Here is a 13,529-nt window from a genome sequence, read left to right as displayed (position 1 = left end):
TCATGCTTCTTTACAACTACTACTACAATCAAGTAGACTACAGCTATAATCATTAAAAGTAAGACACGTGACGGAAGGGGAACACTTACCACTACTCACAAAGAGGGTATAAATTCACCGCAGGACCTCCAACGGTATCAGTTTGGACTGTTAACTACCCTCTTTCTTTGCTTGGAGCTCTGAGATTCCATGCCCACTTAGCTTGCCTGGGGCTCTGTGACTTTAATCACTCTTTTTTCGTGCCTGGAGCACTGAGAGAACGTAACCACAACCACTTAGCTTACCTGGAACTCTGTACCCCATACCGTAAACGTCGCCAATACCTAATGGCCCACTTGCCGGTAAATGTCGATCGTCGATGTAGCGACGCGTCGAAGGATTGCCACTATGTGCCATTAATGGCAAGGTTTCGTCGAGTTGCAACAGATATCTAAAGTCGGGGTGTTGAAGTTACTACCTCGTAGCAGCGAGGATTTCATTTTGCTCCTTCGATTCGTCGCGGAGAATTGCGAAGAGACCATGCCAGTCATGTGCATGCGGTTATTATTATATTATTCTTTATTAATTATTATCATCATTCTTTTTCCTGAGAAATTGTTCCTAAAGAGAGCTACGGGCGTCAAGAGTAACCCCTGCTCCTACATCATGAAGTGAAAAATCTTGAGCTCGTATAATTGTACAAATTTAGATGACACCTATCGCCGCGCTCGCCTTGTACACATCTAATCTTAGTATCTTTGGATAGTCCATGTTGAGAGTCTGTGTGGGCCGCCTAACACCGCCCTTCTATCTCTTGTCGTTTTGCCAGAATTAGCCTTCAAAGTTCATTTTCCCACCCTTTTGGACGTCCGTAACTCGGTTAGGAGGCCGAGATGGACTTTGTGTTACATAGACATTTTTACTTGTTTTCATCTCTAGAATCACCTCCCAAGCGTTGTAAACAACTTTTCTTTACACCCTGTATATATATATATATATCAGGGGTGCCCACAAGGGGGGCTATGACGCAAACTGCGTCATTAAAATATGGGGGGGGGGTAAAAATCTATATAAGTATGTTTGAGAGGGTGTAAAAATTAATCGAAAAGATTTTTTTTTTCATGGAAGGATACCTACGGATAGGCAATTGAGGGGGGTGCATCATGGACATGAGGGGGGGGCACCACTGGATATATATATATATATATATATATATATATATCGATAATGACCGATATTAGTGTCGAATCCATAGTTTTCGGGGTAGCTGAGATGAACAATGACACTTCCAATGCCGTTTAAATCCAAATTCAGCACCGAAACTTGGAGGAGGAGGATGGGGGAAATATATATATATATATATAAAAATGATCTATATCAGAAAGCGCTTTAGTGATAGTAAAAAGTGACTGACTAACGGAACATATTACTATTTTCTTATTTTTAACCCAGTGAAGCCGGTAATTGACGCTAGTTAATTATAAATTAAAGAAAATAACTTCTTCTATTCTTTTTCAAAGTCAAGAATAATCAGTCAACATATTTAAAGTACTTAGGTAAATCCAAAGGCAAAAGTGTTCAGAAACAAAAAGGTGAAACTTTATTTGGGTGTATGAGAATAGCACATACAGCATACAAGATCAAACTGGTAACTTAATAATGAAATTTCATTAAGCTAATCTGACATGTATTATGACCTCACTTAAAATAATGGTTCTTTCGTTTTTTTCTTTCTTTTTTTTAAGAATTAAAAGGTCAATCTTATTTATTTATTTTGCGTTCAAGAGACCACAGTGTTGTATATTTGTGCATGCGGTGTAGAACATGTCAAATCATATTAAGCTCTATATAATAAACTACTGCAATAGTCTCTTATACATCATATTAGTCTTACAATACGATACATATTTATACATAGATATACCACACCTTATCTATTAATCTACCTGGTTTTATTCATAGTGTGAGAATTTAGTTTTCTTTGTAGACATTATGCTATCTTCATTTAATGTTTATTCAAGGAACATTCAGTACCTCATGTAAACAAATACACGTGGTGATTGTTTGATTTTATTGGTTAGAGAGCCTTAGAACACCCATGCGGCAGAAGAAAATAGTCCTTGCTTATAAGGCTCATTACCAGAATTCCCTAGAATTAGACAACAGAAACAACACTTTATCTAAGAACTAAATTGAATTAATGCAATAAAAGAGAATACGCATGCACTGAAAGGGGTTTTGACCCAACTTTAGCACGAATCAGTTAACAATATGGTCACGTGCGGGGAATAAGTAAAACATCGACAGGGTACAAGCACGTGCTTCTCGAAAGAAGCGCTGACCGATAGCCAATCATCCGATGACTGGCGGAGTAATACAGTTCTGCAATGTTTACATCAGGATCAGAAGGTTCGTTGAATGAACCGTAGTATTTAGTAAACATGTATTGAAGATATTTGATATAATAATATATAAATAAGAATAACTACTCATGTGGTAATAAAATAAATACCTTCCTATTAATTCATACAACTATAAGTTTCTAGCTTGAGCATGTTCATAAAAACAATATAAAAGCAGGATATGATACACAGTATAAAAGCAGTGTTCTTGTAGGTACTTTGTTAGTCTTTGTTTAAAAACGTGATCAGATTTTGAGTTTCTTATGTCGATGGGTAAGCTATTATAAATTTATATTCCTGTATATTTTGGACCTTTTTGGTAAAGTGCTGTATTGCGCTCTTTGTTGTCCGTGCTATTCTGGTGGGTTCCCTAACTGCTGGCGTTAAGTTGTATGAATCAATAAAAACCTGTACTTTATTATCGATTTCGTTTGACAAAAAATTAATTTTTAGGTCACCTATTACCACTACCTTATTACTTGGAGTAGTTAATTTTTACAGTATCTCATCTAAATTGTATGCTAGTGCCTTAATATTGCTATTCGGGGTTCTGTAAATACAAATGTTAAATAGTTTTTGTTTTGGTAACTCCAGTATACAGGACTCAGTCTTTTTTCGGTTTTACGGTAAGTATTTTTTTTTTTTTTTCGATTTAGATCGCAACCCCCCTCTTTGGGTACCAATTCTACAGATTATATTCTTTTTCTTCTTTTTACAGAGTCCGCCACTGATGTATCTGTTTTTCCTTCATCAGATCGGGATTGCATTGGCCCCTTCCAGCAACAATGCTCTTTATGTTCCATTTTCAAAACATCCAATAGTCACATATCAGAAAATTGGTTTGCGTATAAGCATAACAACTGACGATCCCGCTGTATTTCACAGCCAGAAGGTATTTATATTTAGATTATATAGATAATTTCACACTTTATATATATATACAGTGGCGGATCCAGGATATGATCAAGGGAGGGGCTAAACCATAATTTGCCGTTTTATCCAGTGTAAAGCAGAATTGAAGCCCATTTTATCCCGTGTAAACTGTCAAGGGGGGGGGGGGCTATAGCCCCTTAGCCCCCCCTTGGATCCGCCCTTATATATATATATATATAGCTAGACACTTTAAGCTTTCAACTCCAAAGATATAAGTTTTTGTCTCCTCAGTTAAGGCGAGAAGTAAAGGTTTAAACATCCAATTCCCAATTATATTTATATTTCAAAAGCGTTAGTTCAGGTATTCATCCATATATATATATATATATATATATATAATATTTAGATAGATAGATAAATAAGGTGACTAAAAGTAAGGTAAAAAGTCTCCTTTCAGGTCTTCTTCTGCAACTCAATACAAAATTGTCATTAGGCAAAACACATCTAATTTGGTAGAAGAGTGAGACGCATATCTTAGTTCCCTGATTCAAGGCGTTCACTTTGGGTCAAGTCAGCTAATCATATCCTGCTAAAATTAAAGAAATACCCTTAAAGAAAAGTAAGCCTTAAAAATTAACCTTAAACTCCCAGAACGAAGGAGGGCGTCTATGTACCGCTAGGCAAAAAATGTAGTGGGTAATTGAGAGGTTCTTTCCATATAGGTAAGATTATTATCTATGTTTAAGTACCACCCGTCGAATGTTACCCAAAACAGGGATTAAGGGTGTTCATCGTACCTCTGTTAACTTCGAGATTAAGTTGAAAGATAAGGTTTTTATGACATCGATAACAAGATTTTACTTCATAAATACATACCAAATAAGTCACCAATATACTGTAGTGGCCCTCTCCTAACAAGGAATGGTCCACGGTCTCCACCCAAGACATGTCCCATTTCCCAATTCAAAAGGACCAGTATTTCTTCCCAAATATTACTAAACGTATACCCATCCAAAAGTTGACCTAAGGATTACTTCTATCAATTTCTGAGCTTCCCAAAATTGGGCCTGAAGCAATAGTTCGTTTATTGCATCATTGGGCTCTCATATGTTAAGTGCAATCTAAGAATATCATTGTATCTAATTAAGGAGTTACCTTTCCTTAAATATTTTACGTAACATGGATGTAATGGGACCGTGTAACGTGGGTTCCTGTCACCACGGCATGGCGCGTCCTCAGGTTGCGTTCGAGGAGAAGGCCTCTAGATATAGAGGTTAGCTGCGAATATACTGAATAAGCAGTCACGGACAGCCGACTAGGAGTGGTCCTTCAGCATGGAGGTTTGGGTAAGGTTAACAACCTCATCCTGTTAAAAAAAAAAAAAAAAAAAAAGCACTTGTTCAGAAATATTCACAAAAGCCTCGGACAAGGACTGATAACTTGGCACGACCTCGGCAAAAGAAAATGGACATGAGATTTGGAACATGGAATATTAGAAGTCTTTATAGGGAAGGCGCGTTAAAATCCGTAACGAGTGAGCTGGAGAAATACAGGATGGACCTAGTAGGAGTTCAGGAAGTTAGGTGGGAAGGAAATGGATCTGTGAATTCCGGAAATTTTATGTTGTTTTACGGGGAAGGAAATAAAAATCACCAGTTAGGAACAGGGTTTTTCGTTCACAAATGATTACTACCAGCAATTAAACGGGTTGAATTTGTTACTGACAGACTTCCTTTTATTACTCTTAAGGGACGGTGGTGTGATATTATTGCTTTAAATGTACATGCCCCAACTGAAGATAAGGATGATGATATAAAAGACAGTTTTTACGAAGAAGTGGAACGGATATTTCACCAACTCCTGCGATACCATATGGAAATTCTATTAGGGGATTTCAATGCGAAGGTAGGACGGGAGTATTTTTAAACCGATTATAGGGAACGAAAGTCTACATATGGAAAGTAATGACAACGGTGTTAGACTCGTAAATTTTGCAACATCCAAAAACCTAATCGTGAAGAGTACAAAATTCGCACATCGCGACGTTCATAAATACACTTGGACATCACCAGACGATGAAACACATAATCAAATTGATCACGTTTTAGTAGATAGAAGAAGGCAATCTAGCATAATTGATGTCCAGTCGTTTAGAAGGGCTGATTGTGACACTGATCACTTCCTGGTAGCAGCGATAATACGAGATATATTATCGTTGAGTAAAGGTAATATTCAATGTCCGAAAACAGAGAGATTCAATTTAAAGAAATTAGAAGAAAGCCAGCTAAGAGAGGAATACCAGATTGAAGTTTCGAATAGATTCTCGGCTTTAGAAGAATTGGAGTGCACTAGTGTTGAGAATACCTGGATTGAAATTAGAGATAGCATTAAAATTTCAGCAAAAGAAAAGTTGGGACACGCGCGGGAAACTTCCAAAACTTTTAGAACAAAGAAACGCGATTTTTTGAAAGCTAAAATTAAGGAACTTGAAGATAATAGTAAAAATAAAAACATCCGGGACATGTATAAGGGGATCAGTGAACTTAAGAAAGGCTATCAACCTCGTGCTTATATATTAAAGAAATCTGACGGTACAGTTCTCACTGACACGGATAGCATCTTAAATAGATGGAAAGATTTCTTTGACGATTTGCTTAACACGCAACCAAAAACTAGTGTGCGTGGAGAAAAGGAGATACACATCGCAGAACCGTATATTCCAGAACCCAACCGAACAGAAGTAGAAACCGCTATAAAGAAATTAAAGAAACACAAATCTCTGGGTATAGATGAAATACCGGCTGAGAGTATTTTAGCTGGAGGCGAAAAATTGTGGAACAAGATACACAAACTCATTCTCCTTATCTGGAACAAGGAAGAATTGCCACAAGAGTGGAAAGAATCAATCATTGTTCCAATTCACAAAAAAGACGACAAAACTGACTGTAATAATTATCGAGGCATTTCTCTTGTGTCAACATCCTATAAAATACTTTCAAATATTCTATTAGCAAGATTGACCCCATACGCAGATGATATTATTGGAGATTATCAGTGCGGATTTAGACGAAATCGATCAACTATCGACCAAATATTTACCATCGCCAAATACTCGAAAAAAAAAAGTGGAAATACAATACCCCGGTACATCAACTATTTATTGATTTTAGAAAGGCGTACGACTCGGTTGGAAGAGAAACATTATACAACGTTCTTACAGAACTTGGAATACCGAGAAAGCTAATTAGATTAATTAAGATATGTTTGTAAAGTCCGGGTAGGAAAATTTTTGTCCACGAGCTTTCACGTCGAAAATGGCCTGAAACAAGGAGATGCGTTGTCGCCATTATTATTTAACTTTGTTCTTGAATACGCTATAAGAAAAATTAAAGATAGCAACCAGGGCCTAGAGTTGAACGGTATTCACCAGGTAATGGCATATGCTGATGATGTAAATTTAATAGGGGATGATAGGAAAACAATAGAAAGAAATGCAGAGATCTTATTAAACGCTTGCAGGGACATGGGTTTAGAAGTAAATGCAGAGAAAACTAAATACGTGGAAGTGCCTCGGGACCGTAATACGGCAAATTATGGATGCGTTAAAATATTAAAGAATACTTTTGATAAAGTGGATAATTTCAAATATCTAGGATCAATGTTAACATACGAAAATCATATTCACGAAGAAATTAAATGTCGACTGAAAGCAGGGAATTCGTGTTACTATTCGGTTCATAATCTCTTGTCTTCGCGAATTATGTCGAGGAATTTGAAGCTTAAAATATACAAAACTATCATCATCCCTGTTGTTCTGTATGGTTGCGAAACATGGTCGCTTACTCTGAGGGAAGAATATAGACTGAAAGTATTTGAGAACAAGATCCTGAGACGAATATTCGGATCCAAGAGGAATGGGAATGGGAATGGGGAATGGCGGAAACTTCATAACGAGGAACTACATAATTTATACGGTTTACCCAACATTGTTAGGGTCTTCCATGTAGCTAGAATGGAAGAAAGTAGAAACGCTTTCAAAGTCTTGACTGGAAGACCAATCGGAAAACGACCATTAGGAAAACCTAGGCGCAGATGGGAGGACAATATTAAGATGGATCTCGCAGTGATTGGAATACAAAGTAGAAACTGGATGCAGTTAGCTAAGGATAGTAGTCAGTGGAGAGCTTTTGTGAACGCGACATTGAACTTCCGGGTTCCATAGGCCATAGAGTTAGTTAGTTAGTTAGGATGTAATGGGATACGGATTGCTAACTGTCCTCTAGTATGACCTAATACGGGGCATGTAATGTGGCCTTCAATGCCGAGATAAATGTGTGGAAAAATATCTTGACATGTGAAGTCTTGCGGCTCCCTATAGTTCCTCAGCAGAGTTAAGATTCAGGAGAGTTAGGGGGAGTAAAATTTACATTGAAGTTGCACCATCTGGTCGTGACGTGATGCCACCTGTAATGATGGGCAGTGGGAATATTCCCCTGTGAGAAGGAAAATAAAAATGGAAATATTCCAGTTTTTCCCCTGGCATATAAATTCCCGGAAAGGATTTTTTTCCATTTCTTTAGTTTATTTATCAAATTATAAGAACCATATGACTATTACTTTATTTACATTTATTACCATTTACTTCTAGGTTTTATATAATTTGGAGCTTAAAAAATTGAAATTCGTTGGCTGTACTTTATATATCTAATTAGTAATATGATCTTTTAATTTCCATTTACAATTGCGCTAAAAAGTAGCAAAGTACTAATTTATAAATGATGAAAAGGAACCAGTTTGTAAAATAATTTAGAAATAATGTAGAGGTGAAGTGCTATGAATATACCCCGTACCACTGTTAGTAATAGATGTCGGTCTGTCTGCTGTCTCTGACTCGAATTTTGCTCTCTGAGACAGAATCAGATATTGAATAAAGAAATATCTGCAGTTGTAAATGCATATACTTTTAAAATGAAATGTTTACATATCAAAATAAGCATTGCTTCTCAGAATGTTTCATTAGTACCGGTGTTTCCGGACCTGTGTTAGGATTTTTTTGCTTGTTTTAGTTGTGTATTTATGTACCAAGCGCTGTTGGCGAATTTTTGTAACACCGTGTATATCGTTCAAAATAACTTATCTTCTTAAATTAGAGATTTAATAGTACACAATAAGAACACGTAACAAAGCACAGCGTACCTCAAATCAACATTTTGTACGTACGTATATATGCCATCCCATACACTGGCAACCTAATGAATTCTTCGACAGATTACGTATGTTTTCAGTTACCAACCTAATTTGTTTATAACATTTAAAACTTTAATATGTTTATAATATGAGTAATAGAGTCAAGTTTAGAAAATTCACGTACATACGGTATAAATTTAAACTGTTTAGTGATGTAGAAGTATGTGGACTTTCTATACCAAATGTTTCTCCTACATATTTACTCGCATAAAACATACTGTAAGTAAATATACATTTATGAGTAGTCTCTAAATATAATAAATAATATAATACCGTTTAGAATATACATTTTAAAGAATCCTCTGGAGACAACAGTAATAAATATACTGTGATAAAAAAAAAGATTTTTATTTTGAAATCATAATATATTAATAGAATGTAATTTTCTTTGTATTTATACATAAATTCTCGGAATATGCCCATTTTGGGGAATATTCCCGAAAAACATTTTTCCGGGAATTTGCTCATCACTAGTCACGTGGTAATTAGTCCACTTTACACGTATTGATAAAAAAAAAAAAGTGATTCACTTACTTACGAAACATAGCTGAACGAGCGTCGGCGAGCGAAGGGGGTTAGAAGCCCCGCAGGGCTCGTTTTATTCCAGCTTTGCCCCCATGATAATACCACATGATATTACGTCACGCTTGGGTGGTGCAACTTCGATTTAAATCTAACTTCACCCAAGAGTTAGAGGGCCATGAAAGATGCTGAAAATTCGGACACTGTTCTTCGAAGATTCCTATACATGACGTTCCTAGTGGCTAAGTGCAGCATTGACGTATCGAAGGGGATTGGTGGGGGTTCTAATCTTTCCTATTGAGTCTTTCATATACTGTTAAAATGGGATTTCAGCTTCCTTAAATCTTGAAATTGCAACAATCTTTCTGTGTGTAGGAGGGTTTATTTATACGTATGACGATACTTCATTTCGAAATGTTTAGAAATTAGAATATACAGGGCGCGCTCGGTAGTTCAACACTTATGGGACCTGCAAGGTGTTGAACTCCGGAAATGTTGAACTACTGGATGTATTTGAAATAAAATCGTGGGGACGGTTAGGTTGAATGTAAATATATAATAAAACGACACTGCTGTATGTTACTGTATGTGCTGTACTGAAAAACAAATTTACTGGTAAAAATTTAAATCAAATTTAGAGTCACATATTTCAATCAAAATCACATACTGTACATACAGTACATGTACAGTACGTACTACACTTTTAAACAATTACTGTAGCTTCATCTTTAAACTGTACTGTATACAAGCTAGGTATTTAATGCACTTCACTTGCTGTATGCGAAGACACACTTCCTTAGAAAAAAATCTGTATACAGTTGAAACAAAGAAATTCAACAATGCACGCCTTAAATTGCTCGCTTGCGTCGCGTCGTCCGACTTGGCCGTGAAACAGAGGGGGTTTGTTTACATTTACAGTACAATGTGGTAGCGCCTTCGGTCAGGTCTGTTTGTCAATAGCGCGTTGAACTACTGGGCAGCCAAACCTTAAAACCGTCGAAGTACAGAGCAATCTGCTGACCATTTTGCCAAATGTTGAACTATCGAACATGGTAGGTGCAAAACTGTTGAACTATAGAGCGGGCCCTGCGCGCCAGGGAAATACTAAAAAATGTTGAACTACTGGGCTCATTGAAATACCGAATGTTAAACTAGTGAGCGCACCCTGTATATTTACTCAGGGACGGCAAGAAGAAAGTCTATATCATTTCTAGCGATTTGAGTGTTCATCTAATCATGTAAAGCTAACCGTAGATTGAAGAAAATTTATAAACGATTGAATCGCATATCGTGCTTGTAAACCTTACCGTTTGTTGAATACAACATTCACCCCATAACCAGTCTTGTATCATCATCTATAATTTTGCCGATGATTCATGAATTGCTCTCATGATACCATTGTTCATAAAATTTGACTAGGCTATTTTCGAAAATCTCACTAATGTAGCTGTTTGCGAGATCGTGGTCAACACTTCACAATCTAATCTTCGTAAAATCTGAAAATAATGAAACACATTAGCAAATTCAATTTGCCTGAATAATGTGTGTTTGAGCGCTTCTAGTCTGTAATATAGCTATTATTCCTCGCAATCTTCAGACATATTATTTGTGCTTCAAAGGAATAGTAAATCATTCTTTACCCTTTGAAGCAAACAGTTTATCAGCAACTTTGAAAGAAGAAATCTTTACCTGACTCGTTGTTCTAAAACAAATACAGGGTGTTTCAAAACAACAACAACAACGTTTCGAAAGTGATTCCTGACACCAAGATAAGACGAAAAGTATAGAACAACGTGGGTGCACAAATGCTTCCTTTTGGAGTTATAGGCTACCGAAAACATGAAAAGTTGGACTTTGAAGGTCCATAGGTCGAAACCTATGGGACCTACCGTAGTCGGTTCAGAACTTTGCGTAGGAACTAGTATGTGTTCTATCCAAATATCCATGTTTCAAAATCCTGCGGTATTTCCGCATTAATTTTTATAGAGGTAATTGGTGAGTACTTCAAATTATATGCCCGTAGCGAAACTCTCTCTATAAAAATTGTTGCGTGAGTACCTTAGGATTCTGAACCATGGATTTTTGGATAGGACACATGTTATTTCTTAAGTGAAGTCTTGACCCGACTGCGGTGGTTCCATAGTTTTGGAGCTATGCACCTTTAAAGTTCAATTTTTCATGTTTTCGGCAGCCAACTCCGAAAAGAAGCATTTGTGCACCCAGGTTGGTCTATACTCTTCGTCTTATCTTGGTGTCAGGAATCACCTCCCAAACGTTGTCGGTGTTGCTTTGAAACACCCTGTATAAGCCAAGTGTCGTTCAGGTAAAGCTCTCTCTCTCTCTCTCTCTCTCTCTCTCTGCTATAGCGCGGGATCGGAGGAAAGGAGTAAGGTATAGATATTTCTTATAGAGTCAAATTTATAATAATAATAATAATAAAATAGAGTTGGTGAACAACAACATTGGCACAACTGAGCACCTGGTCATCTAAAATGTGTAATGATTACCCAACAAAATAAACCTGTGTTTTCCTATAGGGAAACAATAGACTGTTGAAAAAGTTTCCGTGGCTGTATCAAGACGCGAAACGTAAGCTAAAAAACAAACTTTCAAGTATAATTTAGTCATAAAAAGTAGCTCGTGACCTAATAATCACCAGTATTTAAACTTCGGGTTTTGAGGTCACGAGGGTCGTTCTTAGATGGTCAAGCAAAGATGCTGCAGGTTCTCCGACGAGTCCTCGCCTAACAGGCACCGCAAATCGATTCTTCATTCGAGGCCTCGAAATTTTGGAAAAGAGAGGTCCTGTGTCCGAGACAGTCGATAGAGCCACGCAAAGAGGTTTGCTTTGGGCTGTAATTGTTGCCTTCCTCAGTGGTCCTGAGTTCAATCCCGTCCCATAGCCATGCAAGAAGCTTTGCTGTGGGCCAGCACTGATGCTATCCTCAGAGGTCCTTAGTTCCATCCCACTTCCATAGCCACGCAAAGAGGTTTGCTGTGGGCCGTAACCTAATCGCTACTCTCCCTATCACAAAAGCCAATGTTTGAAAAAAGAACACATAATATATCCAGTGCTTACGGTATATTTAATTAGTGCGTGGGATGCTAAATTACTAGTGAAGTAACCAGAAGAGGCCATAACATGTAAGTAGCCCAGTATATGGAATTTAGTGCATAACATATTAAATTCACTCTTAAGATTAGGCACGGATCCAAGGGAACGGCTATAGGAGCGATATCCCCCCCTCCCATGACGTTCAGGTATACACAGGATAAAATGGGCTTTAATCTACTTCCTTTACACTGGATAAAGCGGCAAAACATGGTTTAGCCCCTCCCTTGATCATATCCTGGATCCGTGGCTGCTTAAGATAGTTCTAAAGCGAAATAGCCGAAGGCTTATCGTATGCCTGGCGTATTATTTCAAGCCACTTTGCTAATATAGTAATATTATTTGTTAGTCAAACAAAAATCTTTATTGTTTAATTAAAGTCTGTTAAATTAACTTTTATAACACACATAAAAGTGTTATAAAAGTAAAACAGATTCGCTGGTATTGACATTCATTTAACATTAAATGCTTAACCCTGGTCTAGCATAACTACTAAATATAAAAATAAGTAGTAATAGTAACCAATAAATTCCCTTTTGTTATGTGTATAGCTTATGTAAATAAACAGTCATCATCATCATATGCTTTATTTCTTGTTCCTTATTGCAATCCTAAAACAAGATTAATAAAAGGTTGTAAAAACTAGTAGTGTTGTATTAACAAAAGTTTACCAAGTAATTTGTAAAATAATTATTTCCTTATTAATAATAAAGTTGCATTGGCTTAGCGCGCAGCCTCATTAGGAGGAAAAAGCATATACTGTTTATTATATTGCAAATAACATACTTTACAGGAAAATCAAAGTCCACCGATTCGAATAACAATAGTACAGTGAAACCTGTCTATGTTGGCCACCATCGGTTCCATCGAAAAGTGGCCAATTTACACAGGTGGTCAACTTACAGAAAACAAGTGCGATTTGTGTATTTTTAGAATAGGATTTCTAGTATTACTTGATTGTAAAATTTTAATAAGCAGTGGCACTACAGATACTTATAAATAATGCATATAGAGTAATCATAAAAATATACAGTACTAGAAAATATTACTATAGTATGTTTAATATATGTGCATACCTTTCTCTTCGTGAAAACTAGTCTAGTACATTGGATTATTCGGATTGAAAACAATAACACACACAACCATGAAATAGAAGCGTATGTAACGCAGTTTATTGAAATTGATATTATAGCACACTGAGTTATTCAAATTGAAAACATGAAAAACTGTTATAAATTGAGAAATTCATATGCAATTTATATGACTTCTTTTCAGTTGTTACTGAATGGTGGTTCATTCTAGACATATTTGCTTTATTCTTTTTGGCAGATATGCACATTCTAATATTGTAGTTAACTACCTCTTGTTAATAAGCTAGAAGTGTTTCCCTCGGA

General features: G+C 36.6%; 1 protein-coding gene across 3 annotated transcripts in view; it reads left to right on the top strand.

Annotated features, from left to right (window-relative positions):
- Positions 1-13,529, top strand: part of LOC145663978 (AMP deaminase-like) — a 134,398-nt gene that overhangs the window by 103,605 nt on the left and 17,264 nt on the right. For all 3 annotated transcript variants that reach the window (XM_081730235.1, XM_081730236.1, XM_081730237.1), the window contains one exon: positions 3,100-3,273. In XM_081730235.1, coding sequence (XP_081586361.1) covers positions 3,100-3,273 — 174 coding nt within the window. The remainder of the gene's footprint in view (positions 1-3,099; positions 3,274-13,529) is intronic.

This window comes from Thermobia domestica, chromosome 11 (genome assembly GCF_964235325.1).
Source record: "Thermobia domestica chromosome 11, izTheDome1.hap1.1, whole genome shotgun sequence".
NCBI classification, from domain to species: domain Eukaryota; kingdom Metazoa; phylum Arthropoda; class Insecta; order Zygentoma; family Lepismatidae; genus Thermobia; species Thermobia domestica.
The sequence above is the reverse complement of the archived record's forward strand: the minus strand, read 5'-3'. Positions and strand labels throughout refer to the sequence as shown.